This window comes from Cyprinodon variegatus, unplaced genomic scaffold, assembly GCF_000732505.1.
Source record: "Cyprinodon variegatus isolate N-32 unplaced genomic scaffold, C_variegatus-1.0 Scaffold414, whole genome shotgun sequence".
Taxonomy (NCBI): domain Eukaryota; kingdom Metazoa; phylum Chordata; class Actinopteri; order Cyprinodontiformes; family Cyprinodontidae; genus Cyprinodon; species Cyprinodon variegatus.
Window position 1 is genome coordinate 447,249 of NW_015150867.1, and position 16,042 is coordinate 463,290.

At 40.1% G+C, this 16,042-nt stretch overlaps 1 protein-coding gene across 7 annotated transcripts in view; it reads left to right on the top strand.

Annotated features, from left to right (window-relative positions):
* Window positions 1-16,042, top strand: part of ncoa2 (nuclear receptor coactivator 2) — an 89,752-nt gene that overhangs the window by 69,728 nt on the left and 3,982 nt on the right. For 6 of the 7 annotated variants that reach the window (XM_015388139.1, XM_015388141.1, XM_015388142.1 and 3 more), the window contains 10 exons: window positions 8,188-8,389; window positions 8,478-8,678; window positions 9,114-9,317; window positions 9,656-9,785; window positions 9,875-10,037; window positions 10,617-10,913; window positions 12,520-12,597; window positions 13,635-14,070; window positions 14,715-14,892; window positions 15,179-15,386. In XM_015388139.1, coding sequence (XP_015243625.1) covers window positions 8,188-8,389; window positions 8,478-8,678; window positions 9,114-9,317; window positions 9,656-9,785; window positions 9,875-10,037; window positions 10,617-10,913; window positions 12,520-12,597; window positions 13,635-14,070; window positions 14,715-14,892; window positions 15,179-15,386 — 2,097 coding nt within the window. Of the gene's footprint in view, window positions 1-8,187; window positions 8,390-8,477; window positions 8,679-9,113; window positions 9,318-9,655; window positions 9,786-9,874; window positions 10,038-10,616; window positions 10,914-12,516; window positions 12,598-13,634; window positions 14,071-14,714; window positions 14,893-15,178; window positions 15,387-16,042 lie in introns of all 7 variants that reach the window. The other variant, XM_015388143.1, reaches the window with a different exon arrangement.

A 16,042-nucleotide genomic window follows, 5' to 3' on the forward strand; every position in this document is an offset into this window, starting at 1 on the left:
TGTGATAAATGTGGCATTTCCAATGCTTTATTCTTTTTTTAAATAAGTACGTTCATAAAAACAATTTCACCAGATATATCGTGATTATATTTGCGCAGAACTGCTTCTGGGTCGACCATAAAGCCGTATGTTTGGAAGACAAGCTTGAGGCTGAGGAAAACCTAGGGAATGGGGAAAATGCAAATTTCAACAAATGGCTGGAAAGCAGAAATTCGGGACATGGCTGCAGCCTGTCGACGGTAAAGATGACGAAGGAAGGATTTTGCCATATAAAAATATTTCTCCCCCTTCTCTACTCTGTTCTGCTGCTCCATTCATCAATTGATCCATCCGTTTATCATCTGTCTCTCTTTTTCTTTTCTCACACTTCATATTTAAAACTATTGTAGTAATATATCTCATAAAGGCTAAAAGAAACTCCATTGATCCACTTCCTGCTCCATCCCAACATTCATGAACACGTTGCCAAAACATTCAAACTTCTCCACTTAAGTTAAAACCTGTGCTCTGTTCAGTCAGAAACTGTTGCTATCGAGCTGTAATGAACAGTAAAATCCTCTTCCTGAATCTGTAGAGCCGCAGTGAAGCCAAAGTGGTGAGGGCATCCGGCTGCTTCACATTCCAGCTCCGTGGCACCTGCCACAGCCGCTCTGCTCACACTCTGTGTCTGTGCGACTGAGGGCTGGTGGTTGTTAATGTCTGCTGCTTCAAACGATGGGTTGTCTACCTCAGGATCAGCTAACATTGCTGCTGCTCAGTTTGTTGTTTGCATGCTTTAAGCATAAACAGTTATTATGGGATCAATTTAAGAGGCATGCACATTATGAGGAAGTCTACTAGCCCCCAGGAGCCAGATTCATAATGCTGTCATCTCCTTTTTTCTGTTACTGGTGACCTAAGAAGCAAAGCGTAATTTGATCACCTGTCATAAGTAGTTTCCTAAGCAGCAGCCATTACCAGGTTGTTGCCCTGAAAAAAGAAGTGTAATTCTATACTCGCTAATTACCTGACAACATAAATATGTTGAGGGAAGCAGCTGAGATTTGGATCCAGATTACTTGCATTTAAGTGTGAGGTGCATTTGAACAATTTGTAAATGTGCAATGTTAGTGAAATGTCAAAAGTAGCATGGATTGTTCAGTGCTTCACTGTGCAGCCCCTACCTCTTTATTTAAGAGCTGGATGTAGCTTTCATTAAAAACAAATAGTTTATATTTTCATTTGGGTAACAAAAAAAGATGTTTTGTGCACCAGAGGTTGTATTTACCTCCATACACCTGGAAAACATGTTCGTTCTTCCCACCAAATGTTTTCAAAGGTGTTAAAGGGCGTTATTAAGAGATTGATTGATTGACAGCCAAGCTTTACATCTCTATAAAGTTCATGAAGTTGATTGATTTATTATAAATGTTTACTGCCAGGAACTTTAAAATATTGGTATTTTTATTATAAGTAATGTATCTATCTGCATTGTTTGGTATTCCTAGTTTTTGAGTCGACAGTAGGCCAGCATCCTTGGTTCAGCATTTTATTTTTTTATTTTTTGCCCCGAGTTTCGAACTTCTGCTTTATTCGATCTGTTTTGGTTCCCTTTCCTGCCAAACGCCATTAGTTAAGTCAAACCCTTCTGTTGTTCTGTGATTCACCTCCAGAGTGTGTCCAATCTAGAGAAGAAAAGTCACAAAATGAGGCTCATGACAACAAGACTAATTCAAAGAAAGATTTTCAAAAGGTGTTTTTACTTTTTGCAAATAAAAAAATGAAGTTCATATATTGTCCCTTTTAGGCGTGCTTTCATTAAGGGCTGTATTTGTTTTTATATTCATAAAAAAACAGGCATTTGCTGATTTTAATATTAAAAAACTGATATTACTCAGATCTCAACAGGTTTGAAATTAGCAATTTAGCACCTGTTTTTATTGAGCTATTTCTCATTAAATATAGTTTTTTTTTTTTTCTTAACAGCAATCAAAATTTATTTAAATATATATCAGCTTTCTTCGGTGGTGCAGTGGTTAGCACGCACGAACCATGTACAGAGGCCTAAAGGGCGGATTATACTTCTACAACCGCACACATCAAATGTCGCTTCCGTCAGGTCACGAACCAGTTTAGCTGGTATGCCTCTGCAACGTCGGTCTGGAATTTCTAGGGATGCAGAGCAGTTTCCCGCCAAAGCGCTAGGGGGAGCCTATTCAAGAACTACTTGGTCGGAGCCGGCGGGAGTGTTCATTTTTTTCAGAACATGTCTGAGGCATCGTACAAGTGGTTGTACTTCCAAATCTCCTCGATCAACCTTTTGTCGGGGTTATCCATTGCTGTTATCACTCCTCCTCGGCACCGAATCGAGAAGGACAAACACACAGACAGCCAGAAAGGCATACCAAGGACCAATAAAAAGCTGCTTTTTGTCTGCGCACTTCCGCTTGAGGTCTGCGTGGGTTTGTGATCGATTTTTTTTTTTTAGGCATGCGACGACGGTTGCAGAACCTCTGCGTGGGGGGGCGTGGTCGCGCACAGAGACAGATTTGATGGTTGCAGAGGCTATGCGTCAGAAGTATAAATTGGCCTTTAGTCCTTGACGCGGCCAGCCTGGGTGTGAATCTGACCTGTGGTCCTTTGCCGCATATCTCTCCCCCTCTCTTATACCCCATTTCCTGTCAGCCTACTGATGAAAAAAAACACTAGTGCCCTAAAAAAATCAAAATAAATCTATATAAAATAAATATTTTTATGCAGAGCAGTTAACTCAAGGCTAGTGCTAGTGTAGGAGTTGTTGATAACAGCCTGTTGAATATTTCAGATAAATTAATTTGGAAGTGTGGACAAAAGCTTTTTTGTTAAAAAAAAAAAGTACATTTTCTAATCATATTTCTTTGCTTTAAACATCATTAAATTTAATTGCTGGTTTTATAGGTACTTTTTTAACAACAACACTTAAGGTATTAATGGAAGTGCAGCAGCCAATACAATCGATTTGATATTCAAACACTAATTTAAAAGGTAAAAAAAACAAAAAAAACAGATTCTATATTTATGGAAAATAATCTGCGTCGTCTAAAATACAGTTTGCAAGTCGGCTAAAGAAAAGTAAGCCATGCTTTTGATGAACCAGCTGCAGATAATTCAGCTGCATGGTTCACTAGGGGGTGTGCTAGCAAACAAACCCCTAACAGTATACTTAGAAAATGTAGAAGTTACATTTTGTCAGGACATTGAATATTAATATTTGAATTTTTATCTGCAACTTTCTAAAGTTTGATAAAACATTAAAGTACAAACTCATCCGGACCTTTAACGGTGTTTCAGGTTGGTGGTGGTGTAATGGTGAGGGAGATATTTCCTTTGGACCTCTTAGCAACCTTAAATACCCACACTCATTCTTAAGATGGCTACTTAGACCAGGATATGGAAGAATGGCGTAAAGCTCTAAAGCATCCCAATCTGGTTCGTTGAACAGTCGGACACGGCTAAATTTTTTGCTCTATAGGAACCCAGGCAGCTCTAATGACACAAGAGGATCCAACCCTCCTACCACCAAGGTGTTGCTAATAAAGTGTCTCACGAGTGGATGTGGAGGACGGTAAATTTTCAGGTAATGCAGAGGTGTTGGTGTCAGATGAGTCCTGTTTGGTTTGCAGGAGTAGATGTTGGTCAGCACCTCCTCTCTGCCTCACTTTGGGGAAACGGTCTGCTGTTGCTAGGCATGCAGATGTCTTTGCATGCCTTCTGTATCAAGCATGCAGAAAGGAAGGACATATTGGCAGCTTTCTGCAGCATGAACACACTACTATATCAATACCACTGCTTGGACTTTATTTTTCCATGGGTTGTCTAACTTTTGCTTTTTATTATCACCATCCAGAGTCTGATTACTTAGAAGAGATGAAGTTGGTTTTCCTTAAAGAAGGTGTACATTTTATTTTTCTTAAGTGCTTTCACAAGTGCATCCTAGACTTTATTGGGTCATAAATAACCAATCTAAATGCTTTGAGTTGGAATATATATATATTTTTTTATTATTTACTACCTCAGAACACTTATATGTAGCCTGGGTTCATACAGTTATAGGTTTTAACACTGAGAAAAGGAGAACAAGGATTGAATTACATACACAGACGTGCACTGAAGGCCCACCAGTTAAAAGGATTGATAGCAACAGAACCCATTAAGAGTAAAAGCAACTAGAAATGGAGAGAATTGAAGGTGGGAGGAGAGAGAATGGAGAAGGAGGAGAGCAAACTGCGTGTACAGAGGCATTACATCATTCCTGACCTCATTAGGGCTTTTCTCTCTCCCACCACTCCATCCTCTCTCTGCTACTCTCTCCAGGTCTCCTATATATCCACTTGCTTGTCCTTTCTCTCTATTATCAGCAGTGTGTGGCTATAATCATTTTTATCCTGTTTCTATGAGGACATACTACCTCTTGTCATGTGAGAGCTGTGGACCTTGAGCTTTTCAGATAAATATTGTGTCAGACATTTTTTTGGCTACCCTGTCATATCCAAGAAACGTTACATGGCTGACAAAAAAAGAAAAAGTCACTGTATGGGAAACAGAAAAGCAACCGTAAAGGATACTGTGGTGCTTTGCTGTTCTACAGTACATTACCATCTGTAAATATTGGTCTAGCTACGCTGCTCTCTGCTGGACAGTTACAGCATCTGCAACTTATTTACCGTACTAGAACTCCCAGGGAATGTTTAGTTGGATAATTTATTGAAGCCCAAAACACAGTTTTATTCAACTCATAAAAAGTTTAGGGGTGTTAGTTAAAAAGAAAAGAAGAATCAAACCTGGGAAGGGACTTGCCAGACTTCGGGCCGGAAAATTAAGGATTTTATTTTTTTTCCATCTTTCAGTGGCCCATTTATGTGGCTCAGTTGTAGAATCCAAAGAGGACAGTTTGTAAAGTGGAAATAAATATGGCATTTGCATATTTTATTTCATTTTTTAATTTATTATTTTAATCATTGAACTATGCATTTGCAGATGCGGTCTTATAAGTGAAGGCTTTAATTTGGGCCTTTGCAGATACATGTGGATCCTAAACTTGTATGCAGGTGGATTATTTTTGTTGGTGCATTCCCATAACCTTCTGGATCTTGTAGAAATGTTTTAATGTCTACAGAAAGCTTTTTTGTATGCCATAAGGTGCTTATGGTGGTTATGATGCCTTACAGACAATGACATGAAAACCAGATCTTTATTTTCAAGGAGTAGTGGCCTAACCCTTCATCAGCTGACGGACGGTCTACTTTAAATTGGTCTTAAAACATTTTTTTTTCCCCATTTTCTTTCCTGTTTCTTTTGATAACTTCATCTTAAAATCCTGCTAGATGGTAAATGGGCATATATTAACCTTTAGAAGATGAAAGCTAAGGTGAAATGGTTCTGAAAACGAGGTGGATCATATTTCTTTATCTCATACTAGAATATTGACGGTAACCATATGACCTGGTTAGATTTGCAGTCTTATCCAGTTTAAATGACAGTGATTATCTTCTTGTGGGTAAAGGGAGATCATTTTCATCTCTCCTTGATTTGCTCTTCCTATACATTTGTATCTGGCCATTAGAAGGCAGCTGCTCCTTCATGTCAAGCAAACATCCTGTTGGTCTACCTTTGCTTTACAGATGACTCAAAGTGCCAGAAGTACCAGGACATAATAATTGAACAGTTATGTATCAAAGCAAGTTTCTATCTTTAACCATTTCAGAAAGTCCAAGGAATTATCTGTGCTGCTTTATCAGTGAGGAGGCTCCACAAGGGCGTCACTATCTGGAAATGCCTGCCTTGTCTCCTAAAAACCAATTATCTGTGGTGAGACGCTTCCATTTTCCAAAAACAGCAACTATGTCCCTGATCCCTCACTCCCTTCTCTGAAGCAAGTGAAGCTCCCTCCTACCTTGGCGTTGTCCTTGTTGAAGATAAAAGGTTGTGAAAAGTTACTTTTTATATCTGACTGACCTTTGGTTCTTTCAATAAACTTCATTAGAGTGATTATTTGTTTTACTGCTATTTTCTGTTAGACATTGTTATAAATCCTGGTAGGGAGTGTTGGCCTAGAGCAGTGCGCTTGTGCACTGAGAAGGTTGCAAGTAGCCGTCCGATCCCCAAAGCCTGCACTCTGGGTTCCTGAGCAAAATGCTTGACCCCACACTGCTCCCCGGGTGCCAGACAATGGCAGCCCACTGCTCCCCAACGGGATGGGTCAAAATATAGAGTGAATTCCCACATTGTTGGATAGTAAAGGGATTTACGTTACATACACAGAGGCATTTGTACGTTTGTCAATAAAATACAGTTTGCAAAAAATGTTCAGTTTCAGCCCCTATGGTCTCATAAACACCAGTATTTTCTATTCTTTATTTTAACTCAAAAATGTTTGAATTTTTTTTGCTCTTAATAAACTTTTTCAAACATTTCTTCCCTGCAAACATTTCTTCCCTGCAAACATTTCTTCCCTGCATACTCATTAAATGACTTTTTTTTAGACTGTGACTTAGATAAACTTCATTGTCATTTTGTATACACAGAGTTTGTGTTCGATGCGTTCGCCTTTTTCAACAGTGAATGAGCAGCTTAGCAGTCAAATGAACAATTCCCATCACTGCTGCAATTTTAAAGTGCAGCAGTGATGGGTCCGCTCCACTGTGCGCGTGTGCTCGAAGTACTCCAACGTTTTTTAGGCGGTCAAGAGTAGTTGTATTTACGAGTCCAGAAAAAACACTTGATGGCCGTAGCTCCAACAGGCGCTGGCAGTCATAGATACAGGTTGATGCACATTTTGTAGAGTTCTGAATGGTTGAGGGCTGTTTCAAGCCACTGCCTTTGGGCGCCGCCATCTTGGAAGAAAAAATAAATAAATAAATAAATACATAATTAAAGGAGTTTGGCTTAAAACAACAACAACAAAAACTGATAGAAATGAATTGATTCTCTCAAAGTATGTTATAATTACTTCCAAGTGTGTGTGATGGAAAGATATGAATGTATGAAAAGCTTGATTGCCTTTTTTTTTTTTAATGGCAGGTTTGTCAGCTGTGAAGTTGTAACTCTACTGTTGAAGCTGAGCAGGGTTACTTTTATCGAGGAAAAAGAGCTTAGGCTAGTTCACACTGCAGGCCTTGATGCTCAATTCCGTTTTTTTTGTAAAATCCGATTTTTTCGCGTTGCCATTCATATTTCCAAATATATGCGAATTGTATGTATGACTTGTATGCCTCCTGTGTGAACTGCAGTCATACAACGCAAGTGTCCCGCATGCACAGTAGCGGATGCATTGACATCACAGGCCAGTGTGCTCTTTTTTTTTTTTTTTCCGGAAGTAAACATGGATGGTAGCGCTGGCGTGCATCTAGCTGTCTTTTCCAACCATAAAAACACAATCTTTTCAATATGATTAAACATAAATACTGCTCTCCGCATCGTCATCTGCCATTGTTGTTGTTTTTCTTGCCACTTCTGCCTAGCAAGACTCATTATAGTGACCTTTGTCAGGTATTAATGACGTTCAGGTCGGGTTAATCCGACCTGGCCACTCAGACACAGGTCGCATTTGAAAAGATCAGATTCGTATCACATTCAGGACCACATAGCCAAGTGGCCTGGGTCGGATTGGAAAAAATCAGATCTATGTTGTTCATACTGCCATGAAAAGATCAGATCCAGGTCGCATATAGGCCAAAAAAAATCTGCAGTGTGACGTAGCCTTAGTTGTCCAACTTTTGGGCCGCTGAAATATCAACCTCGTTTGTCTTATGACCTCTAAAGGTTTCTACTAGGGCTGCAACTAATAAATATTTAGCAAATCGATTGATCTGTCTATTATTTTCGCGAATAATTGATTAATAATCAGATAGTAAAAGGTTCCTTAAAGAATATTTTTTTGAAATTAAACCAGGTGAAACTAAATCTTTTCCACTTGTGGAGTTCTGGACAGAGCATATTGAAAGACTAAAAAGATTTTCATCTGAAATGCAAATGTTAAAATGTCTATTTTTTTACAATTTTGATATAATTGCTGCTCTAAGTGGGTTGCTCTGTCAGCTAATCGATTAATCCAATTAATTGTTTAAGCCCTTGTTTATACAGAGGGTGCTCAATTTGTCCACTAAAATTTCTACATGCCTCATCTGATTCAGTTTTTGCTTCTCTTCCCCTTTCGTCTTTGTCTGGTAGTCATCGGAGCTCGACGACATCCTTAACGACCTGCAGAATGCTCAGCCGCAGCTCTTCTGTGAGCAGCGGCCGGTTTCGTTACCCAGTCCCATGGACAAACAGATCCTCTTAAATGACATCCTGCAGCTCTCTGAGAACAACCCGGCCATGGCGGCACAGCAGCAGCAGCAAAGAGGCCTGGGACCTGGCATGGGTCAGACTAGTAAGTCCAGCTCAAATTCTTGGAAACAACCTTTTTTGTGTGCGTGTCCGCATTTCTAGCGTTAAACCCGTTTCTTTTTGATTTTTAGACTTTGGAGCTGTCAGACCTGGGCAACAAGGCAGGAGTTTGCCTTTGAGGAGTGTCTCTCTGGACATGAACGTACCCCCACAGCAGCCATCATTGCAGTACCCCGTTAGGGCCAACAGCCCGTACACGTTGATACAACAGCAGCAAGGCATGTTGGGAAGTCATGGTATCATGCCCAACCAGGCCGGTATGAGCAATTCAGGTAGGTCTAATAAGCTTTTCACATCCAATCAGTTTAAACCTAATTGTTTTAGCATGTTTTTAAGCAGGTTGATCTCATCAAAATGATGTGAATCACTGAATGCACTTATAGTGTTTAAACTGACACAATTGTTTGATTCCAACCATCTGAGGAGACTCCTTCCCTTCTGCCTCTGCGTCTCTCACCCTAACCTATCAACATCGTGACACAGTGACTCACTTCCTGTGACAGGAAATAGTCGCCCACACAATAGCAAAGTTTCTCTCACTGCGTCTCCCACATATCAATACTCCTCAGACAGCTCCCAGCCCTGCATAGACAGCTTTGGCCTTCACCCTGAACCCTGGGCACCACATCATGGGTGCCCACGTCATTCTCAAAAATCAGTTTTCTCACCACTTGTCATCTCTGCATCCGCTTTCTTCCTTCCCCCAGGAATGATGGCCGCAGGTGGTCCGCGGCCAGGCATGCAGCAGCAGGAGGGCTGGAACAGTTCAGCCTCTGCTCCTCCCATGGGAGCATCTGCACCGGGACAACAAGGTGCCATGCAGGGTCGGATGGTACCCGGCACTGCCCCGATGAGGCCAAACAGCCAGCCGGGACCCCGACCGATGCTCCAGTCTCCGATAATGGCCAATGGTGAGAGTACATTTCAAACATGCTAGTTTGAAAATCCCAGAAGTGAGAACGTGGATACGAGATGTTAAATCTGTTGTTCATGTTATCACCCATTTAAAGCCCCTGAAGCATGGGGAAGAAGACCTCAGTTCACCCCTCTATAGTTTCACTAGCTCATCACAGTTGTTAAGCATGCCATCTTGTGGTTGTTCATGGTAACAGGTTGATAAAGGTTTTATAGATTTTATACCTGCCTTTTCTTAGCTTTGTAGCTCTTTTGAAAGAGTTTCAGAAACACGATTTTATCTCTTGGCATCTCTCTGATAATTATTTTAACCTTTTATTGCCTTTATCTTTAGCGCAACCTGATATGGACATTGGCATTGTTGGCCACCATTTCTCCCAGCAGCAGGCTCCTCCCAACCAGACGGCCCCCTGGCCCGATAGCATGATGCCAATTGATCGGACAGCTTTTGCAAACCAGAACAGGTGAGCCTTTGAATCCCAAATGAAACACTTTTCTAAGCCTTTCTGTAACATGACTGAAAAGTAGCCCTTTTTTATTCCTTTTCCTACAGGCCTGCACAGCAAGATGATCTCCTTTGCAATCCGAATCTTGGTAGTGATGGTAGTGCAGTGGATGAGGGTGCCTTGATGTCCCAGCTGTACTCTGCCCTAAAAGATTTTGACGGTCTAGAAGAGATAGATCGAGCTCTAGGGATCCCTGCGCTGGTCGAACAGGTAATACTTTCTTCCATAAAGTGTAGTTATTCCACCTGAAAGCTTTAATATTTGGTCATGCTATAAATATAACCTAATATATACATATTAATGCCATTATGTGATAAACCAAGATCAAGCAGTGCATACATTTTAAATTGGTTTGAAAAAGGTCTGAATATTATGCTACAGACTGTATTTACTATTCAGCCTGCAGATAAGTGGTTTAGTATATTTGTATTAAAGATTACCAGTCAAAGCTCAGACTGGAATTAACTGGAAACATGACAAGATACCTTCCAGCTAGTCTGACTGATATCAGGCTGTTGAAATAAAGAGAAATGTTGAAGCCTGTTGAGAGTTCCTGCTAAAGGCTGAAAGCTGTAACAGCAGCTAAATGTGATTCTAGAAACGATTAAGTCTTTAAGTCTGAATAGAAAAGCACATGATCCTAAAAAAAAAAAAAGAAAAAATCAAAAGACAGAAATGGGCATTTATGCTCTACATTGTTATAAAATGCAAATGAAAAGTAGCTGAATCCTTAGCCAGGTGGAGTCATTTGTTGGATTCATGAATGTTGTGGATTGTTTCCTCTTTCAGAGCCAGTCACTGGAACCAGACCAGTTCTCCCAAGACCCCTCCATCATGTTAGACCAGAAGCCCCCCATGTACGCGCAGCAATTCGGCCCTCCGACCTCCCACATGGTGCAGAGGGGCTTTGCCGGCACACCCATGCAGGAGCCCAGCTTTCACCCAATGCCCGGCCAGATGGGCCCCCGGCCAGGCTACCCCATGATGAGGATGCAGTCACGGCCCGGGCTTAGGCCGGGTGCTGTCGCTCCGAACCAGCCCAATGCACTACGGCTGCAGCTTCAGCACCGGCTTCAGTCACAACAGGTACCCTGAGTGCCTTGACATGACTGAACGTGACATGAAACTTATTGATCCACTCTGGACTTCAGCGTTTTATCTTTTTTTGGGCGACTGAATAAACAGACAGAGGTTATGTAATTGTCCTTGAGGTTTACAAATTGGAAGCCTCTGATTATGCAAATTTAGACGCAAAGGCCTTTCTTTTTTAAATCCAACTGTGCTACAGATAAAACACTCTTACTTGGCTAGTAACCTTACACTTTATATTCGTAATTCCATGATAACAAGGACTGCAGTAGAGCTGAAACGATCAGATAAATCGTGATTAATCGATTATTGAAATAATCATCAACTAATTTAGTAATCGATTAATTGTTAAATTGAGTATAGAGACTCTAAAGCATGCTTTTAGCTCACTGAGTGACCCAATTAGAGCAGTAATTATACCAAAATTGTAAAAAAAAAAAAAAAATAAAAAAATTGCGAATTAATTTAAAATTTTGCATCTAAGATTTAAAAAAACATTTTCTTCGGTCAATATGCTCTATCCAGAACCCCACAAGTGGAAACATTTTAATTTTACCTGTTTTATTTGATTTAAAAAAATCTTCTTTAAGGAACCTTTGACTATCAGATTATAAATCAACTCACGCTCTTCAAGTCGTGTTCTTTTCAATATTCCCAGGATCAACACAAACCTTGGCAAAACATCATTTTCCTATGCAGCACCATGGTCGTGGCACAATATTCAAAACTCCCTGCAATTACAGACTCTTATTCCGCTACAGCATTTTAAATCACTATTGAAAACCGATTGCACAGAGAATTGTAACTGTTATTCTAGAGTCTAGTTTATGATTGATTTTATTATGTTGTTTTTATGTGTTTTTATATGTCTTATTGTACTGCTGCCTCTTGGCCATGTCTCCCTCGAAAAAGAGATTTTATCTCAAGGGACTTCCTGGTAACATAAAGGTTACCGGTAAATAAAAATAAAATAAATAAAATCAATTAATCACAAAATGAATCAATAGATTAATCAATTTGCAAAATAGTTGTTTCATGCCTAGGCTGCACCTATCGATGGTTTTTGTAATAATTTTTTTTATCTATCTTTCAATCAGAAGCTAGTTTTAGTGGATTAACATTCTTCAGTAAAAACTAATTTTAAACTTAAAACATTTATGCCAAATTTCAAATTAATTGTAAATGGTAAAAACAAAAACAAAAATGCTTGAATTATTGCAATTTATATGATAAGGTCTTCATTTGTCGATGGACATAAACAGAAATAAAGCAATTATTTTCTTAATATGTTGACCCAATTATTATTTTTACGATTAATAACTGTGCAGAAAAACTTTTAAAGAAATAGAAAGCATATTTACAGACAATTGGTTTTTGTCTTAAATGCAAAGGATTATGTTTTTTGGAATTTTTACCTAAGTACTGCCCTGATTAGGTTATTCTCTCAGCAAATCACAAGAGTCTGTACACTCCAGTTAAATATTTGATTTCATTATCAAATTAGTTGAATATTATTTCAATAAGTGGTAAATTAGAAGTTTGTTTTAAATCACCTAGTCTTAGTATTTGTATTTAAATGTATCCTTGTGTTCTTTCCCAGCAGAAAAGTCAGCCCATGATGACTCAGATGAGTGGTCTCTCAACTGTGAACCTACCTCTAAGAGCTAATGCTTCAAACCAGGTACAGCAGCCATTGATGATCATTGCTGCACAAACGTGGTATCACTAGAGCTTTAGCGTTGGCTGCACAAAACTAGGAAAACCTGCAATGTGCATTGACAGAGCTTAATGTTGCGATAATGATATCTCTTGTAATATATAAATTAACATAAAGGATTCACCATGCTTTACTTTTTCTGCTTAGATTTCTTCAATCCTACACAGTTATCTGTGTAAAAATGGTTCCATCTAGTGGTGAAAGTGCAACATAATTGAGCTCAAGTTTTTTGTGCGGGCCATATTCAATTATATTTTCAGAATTCGCTGTCAGCCAGTGGGCTGTAGTTTGGTCACCGCTGTCCTAATGTTTGCAACCTAGAGGTTGCTAGCGCTAGCTTTTTGGAACTCTTCATACAGCTCTATGGGGTTCTGTTTAATGTGACAACAAAGGTTATGCGTGTTTCCTCATGTGGTTGTTGTGTACCTGGTGGTAGAAAGTAGTCTATCTTGAAACAAAAATATCTTTGAATAATATATATGCTGGGGGTTTTTTTTGTTTTGTTTTTTAAAGCATTAGCTGTTCTTTGCTACATTTTTCCCAAATGTCTTGCCCTCAGCCATTGTGACTCGCTAAACTATAAACTTTTCTATCCACCTGCATCTACACAAGGGCTAGGCATCTATTGTAAACAGATCCATCCGACTTGCCAGATATAGTGCTTCATTTTAATGGTCAAAGCTCTGTCATTGATAAAACAGTGATGCAAAGCATAATGGAAAACATTTGAACCAACCATTTCTATTATATTTTAGGCCCTTGTTAGCCTCCTAGTGATTTGCAGTAAACCAAAGGCTTAAAGACTACATTTCTAAAGTCCTCTTATTTATTTGAATAATTTGGCACATTAACGCCATGAAAAAAAAAATGTTTTAATCTGAATTTTCTGACAAAGGTTGACACAGAAATGAAAGAATACTTTTTTCAGACATTGCAAGTGAATCGTAGCTGACATATTTACTGTGTTGCTTACATTTTTCAAATGCCTGGTGATCTTTTAGGGAAACATCAACGCTCATATGTTGGCGCAGCGTCAGCGGGAGTTGCTCAGTAACCACCTGAGGCAGAGGCAGCAGCAGCACGTTCAACAGGCCCAGCAGGTCCAGCAGCAGCGGACCATAGCCATGAGGGCCCAGGGCCTCAACATGGCCGGAGGCATGAGCAACCCCAGGAATCCCCAGGCCGCCCCCCAGCAGTTCCCCTACCCACCCAGCTACGGTACCGGTACAAGCCTGGCCTCGTCACCTCCCCCCACCAGCCCCTTCTCCTCCCCTCTCTCCCCCAACCCTCAGCTCCACCTGCATGGTACCTCCTCTTCCTCCACCTCCTCCTCCTCCTCACAGATGATGATGGGAAACACAAACATGATGGGCGGACAATATGGGGCCGTACTAAGCCCCCAAATGCAGCACAGTGCCTTTCAGTTTCCCAACTCAGGTACTGCTCCCCCACCCCCCAACAGCACACCTCATCTGAAAACCCCTGGGTGTGTGAATGTGTGCGGGTGTGTGTGTGTGTGTTGATTTGTGTTGATGTGAATGTAGTTATGAGGCATCACTTAAAGTTGAATTAAAATCATATCCTAGATCTATAATTTCATGCATTTTTTGATCAGTCATGATAAACTAAAATAAGACTACTTATTCATGTTAATCCTATAAATGTAGTTAAGCCTTTTTACTCCACCAGATGGCGTAAGAGCACACTATATCCACCCCACCACCTCCCAACTTGACCATGCTTTTTTGGAGTAGTTGGTGATATTGAGATCTGATTTCTCAGTCAATATTTGAAATATTTACACCTTAAAGAGCTTTTAACGATGATGAAAGCTCCTACTTTACAAACAATCTCCTTCATCATCTCTCCTCTTGTTCCTGAGCCTGTTTGATTTAACAAAGCATGTAAAAAGAAATGCCAGCTGCCTGTGAATGACCCGGAATGCACTTTTCTCCACTCTTATTTTGCATCCGTTTTAACACGCCACACCGTTTTTCTTTCTGTTTCTTTTTTAAAATCTTTAATTGGCTACGTTTCTACAGCATAACTGTGGTTGACGTGGTTAAATTCATCCACTGCAGGTTTGACACAACAAGCAGATGGGAGTTTTGCAGGAGCCAGCACGCCACAGAGCCCCCTGCTTTCGCCACGCATTGCCCACACGCAGTCTCCCATGATGCAGCAGGGCCAACAGAACGCCGCCTTTCAGGGTTCCCCTGACATGAATGGATGGCCACAGGGTAACATAGGGGGCAACAGGTAAGGACGACCAGACCCCTCTGTTCTATTCTAGTCTAACTAACTTTAACTGAGCATAATCATCGATCCTTTGTAAAATCTCCTCTAATTTTCTCTAAAAACTTCCTTCATTATCAAAGCAATGTTAAAACTGAACTTGACTTCTGCATGGGTTCTTGGAATTGTGCATAAAAGCTCCAGGAACTATTTAAATATAACGTTGGGTTGTTTCTAAACATTTAAATAAGTTATCACTAAGTGCTGTGCATAGCAGTGTAACAGCTCCCGCTGCGTTTCCTCTCCCCAGTATGTTCGCGCAGCAGCAGCAGGCGTCGCCTCAGTTCACCCAGCAGAACAGCAGCAACATGTACAACGGCAACAGCATGGGCATCAACAGCGTTTCCATGGCCACCAACATGGTTACCAGCAGCATGGGTCAGATGAGCGGACAGATGAGCGTCACATCCATGGCGTCGGGGTCTTCGCCGGGCCTGCCCTCAATGGGGCAAGAACAGGTGAGTCAATAATTGTTCGCTCCGTCTGACACCCAGATCAGAAGGTTACATACAATCACCATGAGAATGAGTCTCGTAATAGTTGGAACAGTTTATTTGAACTATTCATTTTGTTGGCTGAATGGTTCAGAGGTTTTAGAAATAATATTTTTGGTTGTCACGTTTAAATTTACGTTTATTCTACTCAGGATTAGATATATTCCTACATTCCCACCTTTTCTTAGGTGCATTGAAACTTTACACTTCCAGGCAAAAGGCATTTAGCATTAATATTGCTCAGTGGCTTGTTAGGTAGTGCAAGAAGAGCTGACTTAATATAGTTGGTTTTCAGGAAAGGATTTCTTCTCTAAGGAGGCTGCTTTAAGTTTGATTTCATGTTGTGCTCATTTACAAAGATTTCTAGCTTAACCCTTTATAGGGCACTCAGTGAAATACTTTGAAAATCAACATTTCACTGGAAAAACGATCTAGAAATAAGTAAAAATGTATTAAATTAAGTGTATTTACCCTCAATTTGAGTAGGTTAAACGACATAGTTTGCCAGTAGAGTATTTTTAATCTTAAAATGAGATAATTAGATAAAATGTACTTGAAATAAGACAAGGCAATTGTGTTTTCTTATTTTAAATGTAAATTGTCTCTTTTGCCTCCTCAAT